The sequence below is a fragment of the Zalophus californianus genome, chromosome 14 (assembly GCF_009762305.2).
Source record: "Zalophus californianus isolate mZalCal1 chromosome 14, mZalCal1.pri.v2, whole genome shotgun sequence".
Classification (NCBI taxonomy): domain Eukaryota; kingdom Metazoa; phylum Chordata; class Mammalia; order Carnivora; family Otariidae; genus Zalophus; species Zalophus californianus.
The window spans coordinates 10,485,510-10,501,870 of record NC_045608.1 but is presented as its reverse complement, the minus strand read 5'-3'; the positions used below and the strand labels follow the sequence as shown (position 1 = coordinate 10,501,870).

The 16,361-nt window shown below is 47.7% G+C and overlaps 1 protein-coding gene across 2 annotated transcripts; it reads right to left on the bottom strand.

The window, feature by feature from the left end:
- Positions 1–3,123: 3,123 nt before the first annotated feature.
- OAS1 (2'-5'-oligoadenylate synthetase 1) lies at positions 3,124–13,985 on the bottom strand. Of its 2 annotated transcripts, none has more exons than XM_027576218.2 (6): positions 13,649–13,985; positions 11,495–11,783; positions 9,235–9,419; positions 5,390–5,622; positions 4,715–4,936; positions 3,124–3,634 (listed from the first exon to the last, which is right to left on the bottom strand). In XM_027576218.2, the coding sequence occupies exons 1-6, from the start codon at positions 13,826–13,828 to the stop codon at positions 3,604–3,606; spliced, it is 1,140 nt and encodes a 379-aa protein (XP_027432019.1). In that variant the 5' UTR covers positions 13,829–13,985; the 3' UTR covers positions 3,124–3,603. The 2 variants fall into 2 exon arrangements, with proteins under 2 accessions (XP_027432019.1, XP_027432018.2); XM_027576217.2 differs by having other exon boundaries at positions 4,783–4,936; positions 13,649–13,980.
- Positions 13,986–16,361: the final 2,376 nt, after the last annotated feature.

The window sequence follows — 16,361 nt, the reverse complement described above, 5'->3', positions numbered from 1 at the left end:
AAAGATGCTCCCCATCACTAATCATCAGGGAATTGCAAATCAAAACCATAAGCTATCACTTCACACCTATTAGAATGGCTGTTACCAAAAAAACAAAAGACACAGGTGTTGGTGAGGATGTGGAGAAATTGGAACCTGTGTGCACCGTGGGGGGCGGGGATGGGAGTTGCCCCCAAAATAAAAATAGTACTACCGTATGATTTTTTTTTAAAGATTTCACTTATTTATTCATGAGAGACAGAGAGAGGCAGAGGGAGAAGCAGGCTCCCAAGGAGCAGGGAGCCCGATGCGGGACTGGATCCCAGGACCCTGGGATCATGACCTGAGCCGAAGGCAGACGCTTAACCATCTGAGCCACCCAGGCGCCCAATACTACCGTATGATTGACGTGACTTTTCAATTAAACGACTGATGACTGTAACATTGTTTATAATCATGAAACACTCTCAGAAGACAATCCAAGTGGATTACCCACTTTATTTATTATGATGTAATGCCATACAGTCATTATATGTGATGCCAAAATTCCCACTCATCCTAGAGTGGTAACTACATAAATGTGACAAAGCAGGTAACAAAACCGGGTAGGGAGTCGAATCCCATTTTTATAAAAACGCCACATACACAGGGAGATGGGGGACTCAGAGAAAAAGGCTGAAGAGACAGGCACCAAATTTTAACAGGTTGGAGGGAGGGACTATGGAGTGTTTGTTTGTTTTTTTAATGGATGTCTTTATTTTGCTAATGTTAAAGACAATAACCGAATAATGTCCTGAAGGAAGAAGTTTATACCCCCAGAACCCCGGACACAAGGGGCACAGTCTACCACACACGGAAGCACTAGGGTCGTTCATGAGGCAGAGGGAACGAAGGGAGAAGATGGAAAGAGCCTCTGTCATAGTTTCTGCAGGCAAGGCAAGAGAGGGTTAGCAGACTTCGGGTCAGCTACTTTGAAAGATTTCCGTGGGCTCTGCAGTGTACAGGCTGTCCCGAGTTGTCTGGTACCTGGCCCTGGGGTGAGGTGGGCAGGTGGATTGTGGCCCAGGGTGTGAGAATCCTGGGAAGCCTATAAAGGAGGTGGTTGAGAGTCTGGGCTCAGGATTGGGTAGTTTGCATATGAAAGGTGAGCTCTGCTATCTCTCGGAATTAGCCACCCTGGGAGGGGCCGTGTCTCCAGGATCAGCAAGGCCCCAGAAGTAAAAATATCAGAAAATTCAGAAAAAGAAAGGCGTGACTAGTCCAGAAGCACCAGTAGGAATGAGGTTGGGGCAGGCAGGGGGGAGACATGGTGAGATGGTAGCTTCTTGCAGGTGCCCACCTTGTAGGCAGGGATAGTGGCTGAGAAGAGTTCACAAGTTTAGGACCCCTAGCATGGGGTGTCAGTTCTTCATCACAGCTAGGAATTGCTGAGCGGTGCAAACCTCCCTGAAGGCGGTGCGGGGGGAGGTGGGTAGGGGTGGTGATGCTGGTCTGGGTAACTCCATGAAGCAGATGCTGATGTAGGATTAAATGTGCAAGAGAGACTGGGGAGGAAGTTGGGAGCCTCCAGGGAAGCGGGTAGACCCTGATGGATTGAGTCTGACTCTGAACGAAGGCAAGAAGGAAGAAAAGCTGGCTTTGCAGTCTAGAGAAAGTCAGCAAAGACCAGTGGGGACTCCTTCAGCCCTGTGACTTGTCAGAGGACCCCATGTCTCCCAGGAATGGGGCTACCTTAGTGTCCCTGTCTCACTCAGCAGCCCGTGGGCAGGGTGACTTCACTGTCAACGTGTGGATGGATTTGGAAGTGCAGCAGCTGGGACCCCCTCTCCTGGGAGCTCGCTTGGCTAGGTACCTTCTCGGGGTCATCAGAGTGGGGAATGAAGATGCATTAAGACCATCCCGCAGGGGCGCCTGGGTGGCTCAGTTGTTAAGCGTCTGCCTTCGGCTCAGTTCATGATCCCAGGATCCTGGGATCGAGCCCCGCATTGGGCTCCTTGCTCAGCGGGAAGCCTGCTTCTCCCTCTCCCATTCCCCTTGCTTGTGTTCCTGCTCTTGCTGTCTCTCTCTCTCTCTCTCTCTCTCTGTCAAATAAATAAATAAATAAATAAATAAATAAATAAATAAATAAAATCTTAAAAAAAAAAAAAAAAAGACCATCCCGCCGTGATGAAGAGCATGAGATTCAGAGCAAGGACTAGGGTTCAAGTTCAGGCTATGTCTCTCGCTTGCCAGGTGACCCTGAGCAAGTGCCCTGACCTCAGTTTATTATTATGGCAACAAGAATAAAACCCATCTCACAGGGATGCTGGAGACTTAAAAGGAGGAATAGGGAGATGGACAAGCCCAAGACTTTGTCAGCCACTTAAGGTGACCAGCAACTCAGGTGACACAAGCATGCTTGGTCCTTTTGTGAGCACTTCTGGGGGGTTTTTATATTTCGGAGGCTTGTAAATGAAATGCTGTTTCTTGGTACCAAGGACGAGACAGTGTGACAATGTATATCGGTCTAGTGTGTTCTTTAATCCAGTGATTTGCCTTTTGGGGCAGAGCTGTGGAATATATAGAAATCAAATGTCTGCCACAGGTGTAATGTTAACATTTTTTAGGAGCCGTAGGAAAAAGCAAAAAGAAACAGAGAAGTCCATTTTGATTCAATTCAACATCTCAGAAAGTTTTGTCATTTCAACATGCAATCAATATAAAAAATGATCAGTTGTCAAGAATGTGACATTCTTGGGGCACCTGGGTGGCTCAGTGAGTTAAGCATCTGCTTTCGGCTCAGGTCATGATCTCAGGGTCCTGGGATCGAGCCCCGCACCAGGCTCCCTGCTCAGGGCGTCTGCTTCTCCCTCTGCCTGCTGCTCCCCCCGCAAAGATGCTGGTCTTAGATCCTTCTGAAAGTTAGAAGGATCCCAAATGATCCAATATTAAAAGTCAGTGCATGCAAAAGTCAGACCAGGAGGCAGGGATTTCGGTCTGTTTCATTCACTGCTGTGCTCCCAGCGTCCAGAACAATGCTTGGAACACAGTAGGTACTCAATACATATTTCTAGTTGAATTGATTCATATATACACACATATAACACGCAGATATATATACCTCTTGGCTCTAGGACTTGCAGTTAATAAACACCCAACACATGGTATTTGCTATTCTTTTTATTGTTATTGATGATATATTGGACTATAAGCCTCCTGCCAGGAACACTGAAGAAAGTTAAGGCTCTCTGGCTGCCTCTCAGAGATGACTGTCAGAGAACAGGCTGGGCCAGGGTGGGGCCGGAGGGAAATGGTAGCTATGAGAGGGGAAAGAGCATAGAACAGGGGAAGGGTGGGGGTCAGGAGACCTGGATTCCAGTCTGAGGTCTGACACCAACTCACTGTTGGGATTGGGGCCGTCTTCCGCCCTCTGGATCAAGGGACCTCCCCCAACCCCTGAACTGAGGGGGCTGGCCTGGATGATTCTGGAGCCCTTCCCCCTAAGGCTCCCTGGCATTCATAGGATGGCACACAACCAGTCATCTTCCTTCCGGGCAGTGGGTGGTATCATGCCTGTGCTGAGGCTCCCAACAGATAAAGGGCGCCATCCATAACTCTGGGACTGATACATTCCGTGTTCGTAAGTTATCCAATTGTCCTCATTGTCTTCTTCAAGCTGAAAGGGAAAAGCACGTGATCACATCAGAGGATGGGTCCTTCCACTTGGCACTGGGTCTCTGTGAGCATTTATGGTGGATACTGTGTGACATGCCCCCTGGGTCCCCCTTGAGGAAAGACAAAGAAGTCTCAGCTGCTGGGGAGGGGGTCAGCAGACAGATGTCAGCAGTCAGCCTTTTAGGCTTGCCTTGACTACAGAGAGCCCCACGTTCAAGGCTATGCCCCTTCCTGAGTTGCCCACATTCAGTGACGGATCTGTGTGGGTGTCTAAAGGCCTGACCACCCCAGATTGGGGCAGGGCAACTCTGAAGGCCATTGGAGCTCCAGAGGGGTGGGCTGAGATTTTCACTGGGCTCCTCCCCAGCTGGACTTCTCCCTGTGCCCACATAGCAAATGTGGCCCAGGGAGGGCTGAGCACTGGCATTGGAGTCCCCGACTTCGGATCCCAGCTCTACCACTCCCTAGATAAATGTCCTTGAGCAGGTGACTTCACCTCTCTGAGCCTCCTTTTCTCATATGTCAGACTGGGAGTAGCAAACACACCTCAAAAGGTGTTGTGATGATTTAATGAAATAATGGAGCATTTAGGACAGAACCTGAGTCCAAAGCCAATATTTAGTAAGAGGTGGCTATTATTATTTATTATTATTCACAGAGGAATGAGCCCACTGGGGCTGTGGAAAGAGTTGCCTCTGGCCAGGGTCATGTTAACTGAAGAATGAAGTCTGGACAAGGGATGTGCAAATCCCAGGAACCCTCTGAATGGGCCCAAGATGACTGAAAATATGGAGCCTAGCCTGAGACTCTGTATATATGTGACTTCTAGCAAGGAGCAATTTCTTTGGAGAGAATGTTTCTTTGGAGAGGATGGAGGTCACCTGACCTCTCTAGGCCTGCTTCCTCACCCGTGACATGTGGAGAGTAGGAGCGGCCTGTCTCAAAGGATACGATGGGAGGTTGGAGACGAGACAACACATGTGAAATGCTCCGCACCAGACTTGGAACGTAATAAGTGCTTAGTGCACGTCAGATAATGACCATAATTATTTACTAGTATGTTAGAGAGCATTAGTCTTACATGCCCCATGCTATGCCATGCAGAGAGTGTGTGGGGAAGGACGACAGGGTGGAAGCAGAAGGTCTTACTGGCACGTCCCAAGAGCCCACTGGAGACCCATCCCCTTTCTTAAAGCATGGGTAACTCAGCCAGGCCCTGGCCTCGTCTGCCAGTCGCCGCCAGCTGTATGGGTCTCCAGCAGCCACGTTTCCCGTCGGGTCAGCTGGGTCCAGAATCACAGGCCTGGAGGGTAACAGTGAGAGAGGGACGGGTGAGGAACCAGGGCTGTGTCTGGCAGATCCAGACGTTCCCGGCAGGGCAAAACACCAGCCTGCCACAGGCTGGGACTCAGGGCAGGAGTGGGGCGCTGTTCTTACAGCAAGCTCTTAATCCCCGGGAGCGATTATGATTCTTGCTCTAGCTGTTATTTTAGTTCAAATTTTGGCTCTTCCACTCATTTTCTGTTAAGGGTAACACAAGCTCCTTACCCCTCAGAACCTCAGTTTACCCATCTGTACAGTGGCTACGGAGGGCCTGCCTCAGACGGTTGGAGGTTTAAATCAGCAGGAAAAGGCTCAGCACAATGGCTGGCCATAGAAAAGGACCAGCAAATGAGGGGCCCTCATTGCCAAGATGCCACATCTGTATCTAGGGGCTCATTTACGTGGGGAGCTAATCCATGTGGAGATAGAGTACCTGGGTTTTGCAAGCTGCCTCTTTAGGTATCGTCCAATAATTGGGTTTTCAAAGTTGTAATACTTTGTCCAGTAGATGCAAAGCTGCTGGTAGTTCAGGACTAATTCCAAGACGGTCTGAAATCCCTGAGCTGTGCTGAACTCCGTTTGCTTGCTGCCGTGCTCCCAGGCATAGACTGTCAGGAGCTCCAAGGCATACTGCTGTGGCAGGGGCTTCCCAAGCTTCTTCTTACACTGAGAGGAGGAAAAAGAATCAGAAACGTGCACTTGTCCGGCTGGGGCATAAAGCACATTTCCCAAAGGCCAAATCCAGCCTGCCATCTTCTTTTGTAAATATCATTTCCATGGAGCAAATCCACGCCCATTCAATCCAAACCCACACTCCATTCATGTGGAGTCTAATGGCTACTTTCATGCTACAGAGTTGAGTAGTTGTGACAGAGACCATGTGGCCCACAAGGTCCAAAATACCTACTACCTAGGGCATTATGGAAAAAAGTTTACTGACTCCTGGGTCAAGAGCTTGGGCTCTGGATTCTGAGTGATGTGGTTTGAGTCCTGGCTCCACTGGTGTCCAGTTCCTGGAAGACAACTTAGACTCTTGGAGCCTTATTTTTCTCCCCTGTGAGAGGTCATAGTAGCACCAAACAAATAAGGATACTGTGAAAATTAACTGAGAGGAAGAACTTGTAGTATCCCTAAGAGCCAAACAAAATTCCCTTTGGAGTAAGAAATAAAACCCAAAGCCTCAAGTGATTTCACAAGCAAATTTCAAGTACCATGACCAGCACATAAATAACCAGGCACACAAGGAAACAAGATACCAAGAGTAATAACCAGCAAAGAAAGGGGGGGGGGGACAATAGTAATAAGTCCACAAAACTTTAAATATTGAAGGATCATACAGAGACTTTAAAATAACTAGAAACATTTTGTTTACAGAAATAAAAGAAGAGCTTGAACTAGAGGAAATTAGAAGCCATAAGAAGTAACTTAGCATATTTGAAAAAGAATAAAATAGAAAATGTTGAACAAAAATTTACAATAACTGTAATTAATAACTCAATTGCAAATTAGACACAGTTAAAGGAGAAATTAGTGAATTAGAGAGTATGTTAGAATAAACTATTCAGAATGAAACATTGAGAGACAGAAAGATGGAAAATGTGGAAGAGAGTGTAAAGATAATGGAAGATAGAGTGAGGTCTAACATACATTTAATTGGAGTTCCAGGAGGTGAGGAAGAGAGAGAGACAATGTTTTAGGAGAATGGCTGAGAGTTTCCGAAACTGGTGAAAGATACCCATTCACAGATTCAGGAATCCCAGTGAAGGACCCAGTGAGCTCCAAGCAGGACAAGTGAAAAAGGAATCATCATTAAGACACCTCAGATTGAGGGGCACCTGGGTGGCTCAGTTGGTTGAGCATCTGCCTTCAAATTGGGTCGTGGTCTTGGGGTCATGGGATCTTGCCCCACATCGGGCTCCCTGCTCAGCGGGGACCCTGTTTCTTCCTCCCCCTCTGCCATTCCCCACCCCCAGCTTGTGCTCTCTGGCTCTAGCTCTCTGTCAAATAAATAAATAAAACCTTAAAAAAAAAAAAAAAGACACCTCAGATTGAAATGGAATAAAATCAAAGACAAAGAGAAAAATATAAAGGCAGCCAGAGGAATAAGAGAGATTACCTACAAAGGAGCCACAGTTAGACTGACAACTGACTTCTCACTAGTGACCCCGGAAGATGGAGTGATATATTTCCGTGTACTGAAATGGCCGCCAACCCAGCAAAAATACCCTTCAACAATGAAGGTAAAATCAAGACATTTTCAGGCAAACAAAAACTAAGAGTTCATTATCAGAAGACCGTCAGCAAAAAAATCTTCCAGGACATACTTCAGGAAGAAGGAACATGATCCCAGGAGGAAGGTTAGAGATGTAGGAAAGAGCTGGTGGTAAAGAGCGCAGTAAACACATGGATAGATAAAATGAGCTCTAACTATGGAAAATAATAGTAATGCTTTGCAGCCTTTGAAAATACAGAGACTTGAAACACACAACAAAGTGGCATGTAAGTTGCAGGTAGTGATGGTGGTGGTGAGTGGAGTTAAAGTATTGTGAGATTCCTGTATTGTTTTATGGGAAAGAAGAGAGAGGGAAGAGGGGCAGGGAGGGAGGGAAAGAGACAATTCCTTGTCATGCAGGGCTATCTTGCTCATTGTAAAATAACTACTATTCCTGGCTTCTTTCTTTGTCAGTAGCATCCTTGCCCCCTAACACCATGGTTACCAAAAATGTCCTCATGAATTTTCAATATCCTTGGGGGCAGTGTTACACTTGTCAAGAACCACTTTGGTAAGTTCTAAGATGTTCAGGCTCCATGATCAAATTTCCTTCAACAGCAAACTAAGATGTCTAGCAAATAAAGGATTGTCTTGCTCTGCCTAAAGGTAATTTTTATTTTTTAAGATTTTATTTATTTATTTATTTGAGAGAGAGGGAGAGATAGTGAGCATGAGAGAGAGCAGGAGCAGGGGAGAGAGACAGAAGGAGAGGGAGAGAAGCAGGCTCCCTGTGGGCTCGATCCCAGGACCCCAGGATCATGACCTGAGCCGAAGGCAGATGCTTACCTGACTGAGCTACCCAGGTGTCCCTTAAAGATTATTTTTAAAGTAGGAAGGTTTATCCTTAATTACTTTCTTCTACTCATTCATCCAAAAACATACATGTATATTATAAAATGAATATTATATATTAGGCAAAGTCTTAAGTCGGAAGGCCCAAATTTCAAGTTTTTGTTCTGCTACTTATTAGCTGGAAGAGCGTTCTGACTCTTATTCTCTTTCTGTAATACAGGTTTGAGAGTAACACTTACCCTTACTCAGTGAACAGACTCACCATAAGTAAGATATAGGCTATTTGAGAGTAAGCAGAAATGCATATCACATCCACAAAAGATGAACTATGATGAGCCTGGCACAAGCAAAGCACATGATACATGTGAACTTTTATTCTGTGTGCTCCTGGCACGGCTCCAAGAGACCACATTTATTAGGACTGGCTGTGCCAGGCACCACGTTCTGTGTTTACTCTTGCTATGCCATGTTCCTCTTTGCAAATGAGAAAACAAGAAGCCAGAGGGAGTTAAGTCAGACCTGTTCAAGGTCAGACAGCCAGGAAGTGCACAGAAGTGTGTGTGTGTGTGTGTGTGTGTGTGTGTGTGTGTGTGTGTGTTTATAGCGTTCATTAATTTATTCAACAATTCCTTACTGAGCACCTATTATGTGCCAGGTATTGTTCTAGGTTCTGGAGATACCACGGTGAATAAAACACACAAATCCCTTCCTTCATGCACATTTTTAGTGGGGAGACAGACTATCCCACAGGCTGGAGCAGAGTTTCCCCCTTGGAGGAAATAAAAGGAAGACAGCATGGCCTGAAGGGCGGTGGGGGGGGGGGTTCGGAGAGGTCCAGGGCAGATCCTGGAGCCTCATGAGATGACTGGGACCAGGGTGAGAGTGATAGAGGGGTGAGAACTGGTTATATTTTCAGTACAGGACCAACATCATTTGTAGACTGGTGGGATAGAGGAGAGCATGTGAAACAGTCCAGGAAGACCCACGGTTTAGGCCAGAGTGGCTGGAAGCCCATATGGGGTTGTCATTTCCTAAGATGGGAAGGACCAGGAGGAAGGAGGCACCCTGGGTCCACGGGCACCTGTCCTAGGCCCTGCGCCTCCCCTTCTCATCCTCCCCCTCCTCTCCGCACCCCTTCCCTCCCTCTATTCTGCAACCATCCCCTCTTCCTTCTCTACCACCCCCCCTCTGCTCCCCAAGCAGGAGGAACATACCTTTTGGTACCAGTACTTGACCAGGCGGATGAGGCTCTTCACCTTGGTTGGACGCTGCCTCAGGAAGTCCCGCTGCAGCTCCGTGAAGCAGGTGGAGAACTCCCCCTCTCTGCCCAGATCCTGGCACTCTTGGATTAGCTTGATGTAGACTTGAGGGTTAGGCCTGCCGTTATTGGTCCACTGACCTGTTAGGGACAAATCCATCACTTTAAGATGTCAGCGCTTCTCTGAGGTTCTTTCAGTTGCTCTGAGGAGACAAGCTTGCTGGCCGTGGGGTGCAGCGGAAGGGGCAGCAGGCCCAGAGCCAGGGGGCCTGGAGTCCATCCCCAGCCTTTCCTTCTCCCAGCTCTCCAGCTCTCACCCCGTCCAGGCAGCCGTCACCCATCTCTCCCACCAGGGCTTTGGGCGCCAGCCTCCTTGCTGGGGCCTCCACAGCCCATTCCCCACCCAGCACCCAGACAGGCCTTTCAAAACCTGGTCACACGGCTTCTTGCTTCCCACAACATCGGGAATAAAGTCCAGAGTCCCCATAATGGCCTATGAAATTGGATGTGCTCTATCTCCTGCCGCCTCTCCCATCTCGCCTCCTACCTTGCTCCCTTGCCTCGGACGCCATGTGGCCTTTTTTCTCTTCCCCAAAGATGCCAAGCTCGTTCCTGTCTCAGGGCCTTTGCACTTGCGGTTTCCTCTTCCTGGAACCCCCAGATCTTCCCATGGTGGGCTCCTTCTCATCCCTTGGGCCTTAGCTCGGAGGTCACCTCCTCAGGGGATCCTCCATCATCACTCAGTCCGAAAAAGCCCTCCACCCTCCATTGCTCTCCATTGTAGCAATCCTGTTAGGTTTTTTGTCACAGCAGGTAGCCTGCCATTTATCTTATTTCTGTACTTATTGTCCGGCTCCAGGAGAGAGGTTCCTTGTTGGGCTCATTCATGGCCATAGAGCAGCGCCTGGTCCACAGTAGGTGCTCCATGGATAATCTGTGCCTCTCATTGTTGATTGGATGTCTCCATCCTCTGGTGTTACCTCTCTTCCGATCTATTTTCCACACTACAGTTGGGCTGTCTTTCCAAAACAGAAATCTGACCCTGCTCAAAACTCTTCCACAGCTATCTATTGTGCTCAGGAGAAATGCATGGCCAAGGTTGCAGGCTTCTGCAGGGTCAGCTCACTCCCTCCCTGCCCTCCACCCTCTGTTCATCCTCAGCATCTTGCAGTCCTCCAACACATCCTGATCTTCTCTCGTCTCCAGGCCTTTGCTTGCACTGTTCCCTCTGCCTGGTATGTCCTTCCTCCCCTTCTTATCTTTTTTGTAGCCAGTGGAATGCCAGCACCCAACACTGGACATGGAACAAGGAAAGATTCCCAAACTTTCTCATTTCCTGGTGGTTTTAGAGTTTCGGTATTATTCTCATGGGTCCCCTATGCCAAACAACAACAAAAAAACCCAAACAACAACAACAAAACCCACCCCAGTTCCATGTATGTAGTTGAGTACGAGGGAACAGTAGTAGTTTCTGTGGTGTTTCCCTCCAAAATTTAAAATCTAACCTATTCCATGTGCCCCTGTGAGATATTTCGCTGTGGCACCCTGGGGCGCCTTGGGGCACAGTTGGGGAACTCGCATTTTTTAACACCTCCTATGTGCCAGGCCCTGTGTAAGAGCTTAATGTAGATGATCATTTAATACTTAAAGTAAGAGCAGGACCTAGGTGGCCTGGTTTAACCCGTTTTCCTAACCAGGGGATGCTTCCTGTCCAAATGTTTCTGCAGAATTATCTAGAGATTCCAACCTTCGGCATAAGTGTAGCGGGGTCTCCTCGCGTTTGGGGTAAAAGATGCAATTCACATGTTGACTCTGTGCCGGATCTACGCTGCCTCATTTTCAGCAAGAGAAGTCTCAAGTAGAAGCAGCCAGCCTGACAGGAGTTCCCTGAGAAATGTCTTGCCCCCAAATGGTGCCAATTTGCCGTTTCATGTCGCTCCTGTGGCGGGTTATGACCTCATTCATTCTAAGATCTCCTCCCCACTTTGATGGGATGCCCCGTCATGGTAAGACTCTCCAACTGTGGGAAGTTTCTGTTCAGAAATGTGAAAAGAGAAAGAAGCCTTGACGCAGGACAAAGGCAGAAAGCTGGTGTGTGTGTGTGTGTGTGTGTGTGTGTGTGTGTGTGTGTGTGTGTGTGTGTGTGTGTGTGTGAGAGGAGAGAGAGAGAGAGAGAGAGAGAGAGAGAGAGAGAGTGTGCGCGTGCGCGCACTTACCCAGGACGTCAAAGGCGGGCAGTACATCAAACTCCACCCATTCGTCCAGATAGCGGTTCCGGAGCTGAAAGCTGAGGGCTCGGGGCTTCTCAGGCTGCAGACTCCGGACCTCAAACTGCACTTCAAAGATTTCTTCTATTTGACAGGCTTCCAGCTGCCTCTTAATTTCCCAGATGAAACGTTCTCGTTTGTGAAGCTGCTCCTCAAAACTCCCGAGGTTGTTAAGAAAGACCACAAGGTCAGCATCTGATCGGCCTCTGAGGGTCGTGCCTTTGCCCGAAGAGCCACCCTAAAACAGATGAGGAAAATGAGAACTAACAGTTATGGAGGAGAGCCTCCCTATATAAAGTGATGAGGACAATCACTAACATTCTTGAGCCTCAGCCTCTGCGCTGAGGGCATCAGCAGTCTTAGCTCCCATGATGCTCACAGGACTCTATGACTCCCATACTCTTGTTATCAGCCCCCTATTTCCAGGTGGGGCAACAAGAGCTCAGAGAAGGGATACAGAAGCCCAGCCTCCTGGTGAGAGGTGGCAGGGCTGCAATTCAAACCCTGGCTGTCTCGTTCTAGCATCTGTGTTCTTTACTCCCTAACCTTTACTATCTTATATAGGATTATATACTGTAGGCTGGCCCGTGCTGGGGAGTTTACATACATCATAGAATCTGTACAGCCCTATCAGGCACTGGGAGTTATGGAAGAGGAAAGTGAAGCACAGAGAGGTGCAGTGACTTGCTCAAAATTTCACAGCCAGCAGGTGCTATCTATATGATCACTTCTTAACCAGCCCATGATACCATAGAAATGGTGGGTCCCCATTGTGGATGGAGGAAAATGGGAACCCTCATACACTGCTGGTGGGAATGGAAATTGGTGCAGCCACTGTGGAAGACAGTATGGAAGTTCCTCAAAAAATTAAAAATAGAGCTGCCTTATGATCCAGGAATCCCACCATTGGGTATTTACCCAAAGAAAATGAAAACATTAGAGAAGATACATGCAATCCTATGTTTATTGCAGCATTATTTACAATAGCCAAGATATGGAAGCAGCCCAAGTGTCCAAAGATGAATGGATAAAGGAGATGTGGTACACACACACACACACACACACACACACACACACACACACACACAATGGAATATTCTCCAGCCATAAAAAGCATGACACCTTGCCATTTGCAACAACATGGATGAATCTAGAAGGTATAATGCTAAGTGAAATAAGTCAGACAGAGAAAGACAAATACCATATGATTTCACTCATATGTGGAATCTAAAAAATAAAACAAACAAAACAATAGACTCGAATATAGAGAGCAAACTGGTGGTTGCCAGAGGGGAGGTGGGTGGGGGATGAGTGACATAAATAAAAGGGGATTAAGAAGTTCAAACCTCCAGTTATCAAATAAGTCACAGAGATGAAAAGTACAGCCTAGGGAATATAGTCAATGATATTGTAATAACACTGTGTGGGGACAGGTGGTGACTACATTTATGATAAAGAGCACTGAGTAATGTATAGAACTGTCGAATCAATATATCGCATACCTGAAACTAATATCACATAGTATATTCGTTATACCTCAATAAGAAAAAAGAATCCTAGTTCATCAGGGAAGTTGAAAAGCTGAGCTTTCAGCAACGCCTGGCTCTGTTTTTGTGGAGTATTTACTTTACGGGAGGCGACACCTACAACTTTGTAGCCACACAAAATCAGAATAACAGCTAGTTGTTGTTGGCTGGAGAGGGGCTCTGGAAGCCATTTTGTCAGGAAAAAAACAGAAACAAGCCCCCGGGACGTAGTCTTAAACAGCTCATGATTCTGCAGAAATTGTGTGTCCCCAGCCTGGCTGTTCATTAGCAAATTATTTACTAGAGCCGGGCCTGTTTTCCTGTCTCTGAAATGGATGTGGCTGAGGATGGTGGTTCATAAACTTCAGCCAGGACATTTATTTAAAAGTTACAGGTGTAGGGCCTCACCCCAGAATCTATTCTAACGAGTTATGGTTAGATTTTTTTGGGGGGGGTATGGATATGTCAGAAACCACCAGCCCCAAAGACCTTTACCCTTTTGCTCTCCCTCTCTGTCTCTGCGGGACCTGTTGCCCATCCAGGCACCCCTCCCCCAGGCAGGGAGGCTTGGGCTCACCTTGACAACTTTGGACACCCGCACAGGGTGGGTCGCACCTTGGAAACACCTCTCCTTCAGGAAAGTGGAGATGATGTGGACGGCTTGCTTGATCTGCCTGCGGAAATGCGTGTCTGGCAGGAGAAAGTTTTCAATGAACTTGTCCAGAAACCTGGCGGGGGTCTTTTCCAGCTCCCCCATGATTCTCAGGGCAGGGACAGGAGTGCCTGTGGCTGAGGAGCTGGCTGCAGGGAACTCTAGCCTCCGAGGTCCTGTGGCCTGATTCAGTGAGTTTCAATTCCTGAGAAGGGAGGAGCTTAGCATGACAAACACCCAGAACGGCTTCCACCCTACCAGCTCCATCCACAACTTAACTACCCTCTCGTCCTTTATGCGGCGGCCCAGAATATCGGGCTGGACTCTGAAACTGTTGCTTTTTTTTTTTTTTAAGTGAGCGTGTGAGCCTGGGGGAAGGGCAATGGGAGAGGGAGACTCCCCGCTGAGCAGGGAGCACCAAAGGGTCCAAGGGTCCATCCCAGGGTCCAAGGGGCCATCCCAGGACTCTGGGATCATGACTGGAGCTGAAGGCAGACACTTACCTCGACTGAGCCACCCAGGTGCCCCTGAAACTGTTGCTTTTTAACCTGCATTAGTACCTCACCCAGGAGAAATTGTCATTAAAAACCAATTTGTGGTTTTCTGCTTTACCCTGGAGAAATTGTCACTAAAAAAGGGATTTGCAGTTTCCTGCTTTGTCTTTTTTTATTGCTGACAAAATTGTTTTATAGTTTCCTATGATCTTTACAGCGATATGTGCACATTGTAAAGTGGAAAAGAAGTCAGAAAAGCAGGAAGCCTAAAGACCATCCGTGATCCTAAAACTCAAAAACCACTATAAACACTTCGGTATAGATGTTTTCAGATATTTTTCTAGGTTAACACACACACACACAAGCACACACACACACTCACAGTTTGTTTTTTTTTTAAGCATCATGCTATATATATTTTCCCTTTCGACTAATAGGCTTTATTTCTTACAGCAGTTTTATGTTTAGAGAAAATTTGAAGAGAGAGAACCGAGCTCCTGTAACAGCACTCCAAGCGGTCTGAAGGGGTAACTTGCTTCAAGCTTCTGCACTCTATGCTTGCTGACCTAAGTCCCTTGGTCTATAGCAGAAGGGATCGTCCCTGAGATTTGCAGACGCCTGGTCTCCAGGAAAGAAGGACAAAACTATCCCAGAGCATAAGGCTTGACCACATTCAAGAAAACAGCTGCCGTGATCTCAGCCAGCCTGTTCTGGGTCCTGTCCACGGACGACTATCCACCTGCTTCTCCTGCCCATAACCCTCTTCCTCTCCCCGTGCCTTCCCCTTTAAAGCCTCCCAGCTCCTCCTGCACAGGGAAGATGGTCTTTGAGACATCAGTCTGTCATCTTCCCAGGTTGCCGGCTCCCCGAATAAAGCAACCCTTCCTTTCCACCATCATGTGTCCCTTGAGCATTGATTTTCGAGTGGTGAGCAGCGGAACCTGAGTTCAGAACTGGTTCTGGGTCTGGTAACAGATTGTGGCCAGCAGCCAAAAGCTGTGCTTCTGACTTGTCCAGTCCCGCCCCCCTCCCCGGGGACTCCCCGAGACAGAGCAGGTGGCTGGCTGCCGTAGGGCCCAGGGCCCACCCATATGTTGCCAGAGCTGGTGGCCGTGACAGATGGAACCAGCTGCTGGTGGCTGGGGGAGCCAGCGGGGCCAAGGCTTAGAGGAAGTTTTCCCAAGCAGCTGTCCAAACCCTTTTGTTTTGGAGATGCTCTCTGTCTACTCCGGACTGGGCATGGACTGACTGCCTATTTTCACTTTTTGTTGGTGGAAAGAAAACATGCCTCTGTTCCATCTGTTTGAGCTGATGGGCTCTGGGACCGGGTAAGTCGGCTGGCCTGCACACGGGGAGTCTTCTTCCTGTGCCTTCTGGGCTTTTAGCCTTCTGGACCCTTCTGGGTCAATCTACAGGACCACTGGTAAGGGACAGGACTTGGAAGTGGCTCCGTACCTGTCTCTCCTCAAAGGAGGGGAAATCTGTCTAAGAGGAATCTCATCTGTCTGTCTGTTTCTGGAATCTGCACAAGAACAATCACTATTCTTGCTGTGCTTCTGTAAATAATTAAGCCAAGTTTGTTAAAACTGAACTTATTTTACAAATATATTAGTCTGGGGGGGCCTGGGTGGCTCAGTCTGTTAAGCATCTGCCTTTGGCTCATGTCATGATCTCAGGGTCCTGGGATCGAGTCCCGGGTCGGGCTCCCTGCTCAGCGGGGACCTGCTTCTCCCTCTCCCTCTGCCCCTCTTCCCCCGCTCGTTCTCTCTCTCAAATAAATAAATAAAATCTTTAAAAACAAACAAACATATTAGTCTTCATTTGGCTATCTTTAACGGGACAGTGACTTTAGAGAAAAAGATTATGTTTCAGTAACACTGTGGATGTTTGTCAGATTCTGGTTCTGGTTAATTATCTTTGAGTGTTTGCTGTTTACCTATAAAACTGGGCTGGATCTTGAATCCTTCTGGTTTCCTCGAATGTTTGGCAATGACTCTCCGAACTCAGGTTCCTGATCTTCTCCCACTCTCTTGTCTTGGAGTCCTTGCTCCTTCTGCTGAAGCTTTGCAGACGGATGCTGGACACCTTGAGATAAACTTTGGAGAAATTGTCTCAACAGCTCCTATATTGACAGGAGTGCCTGT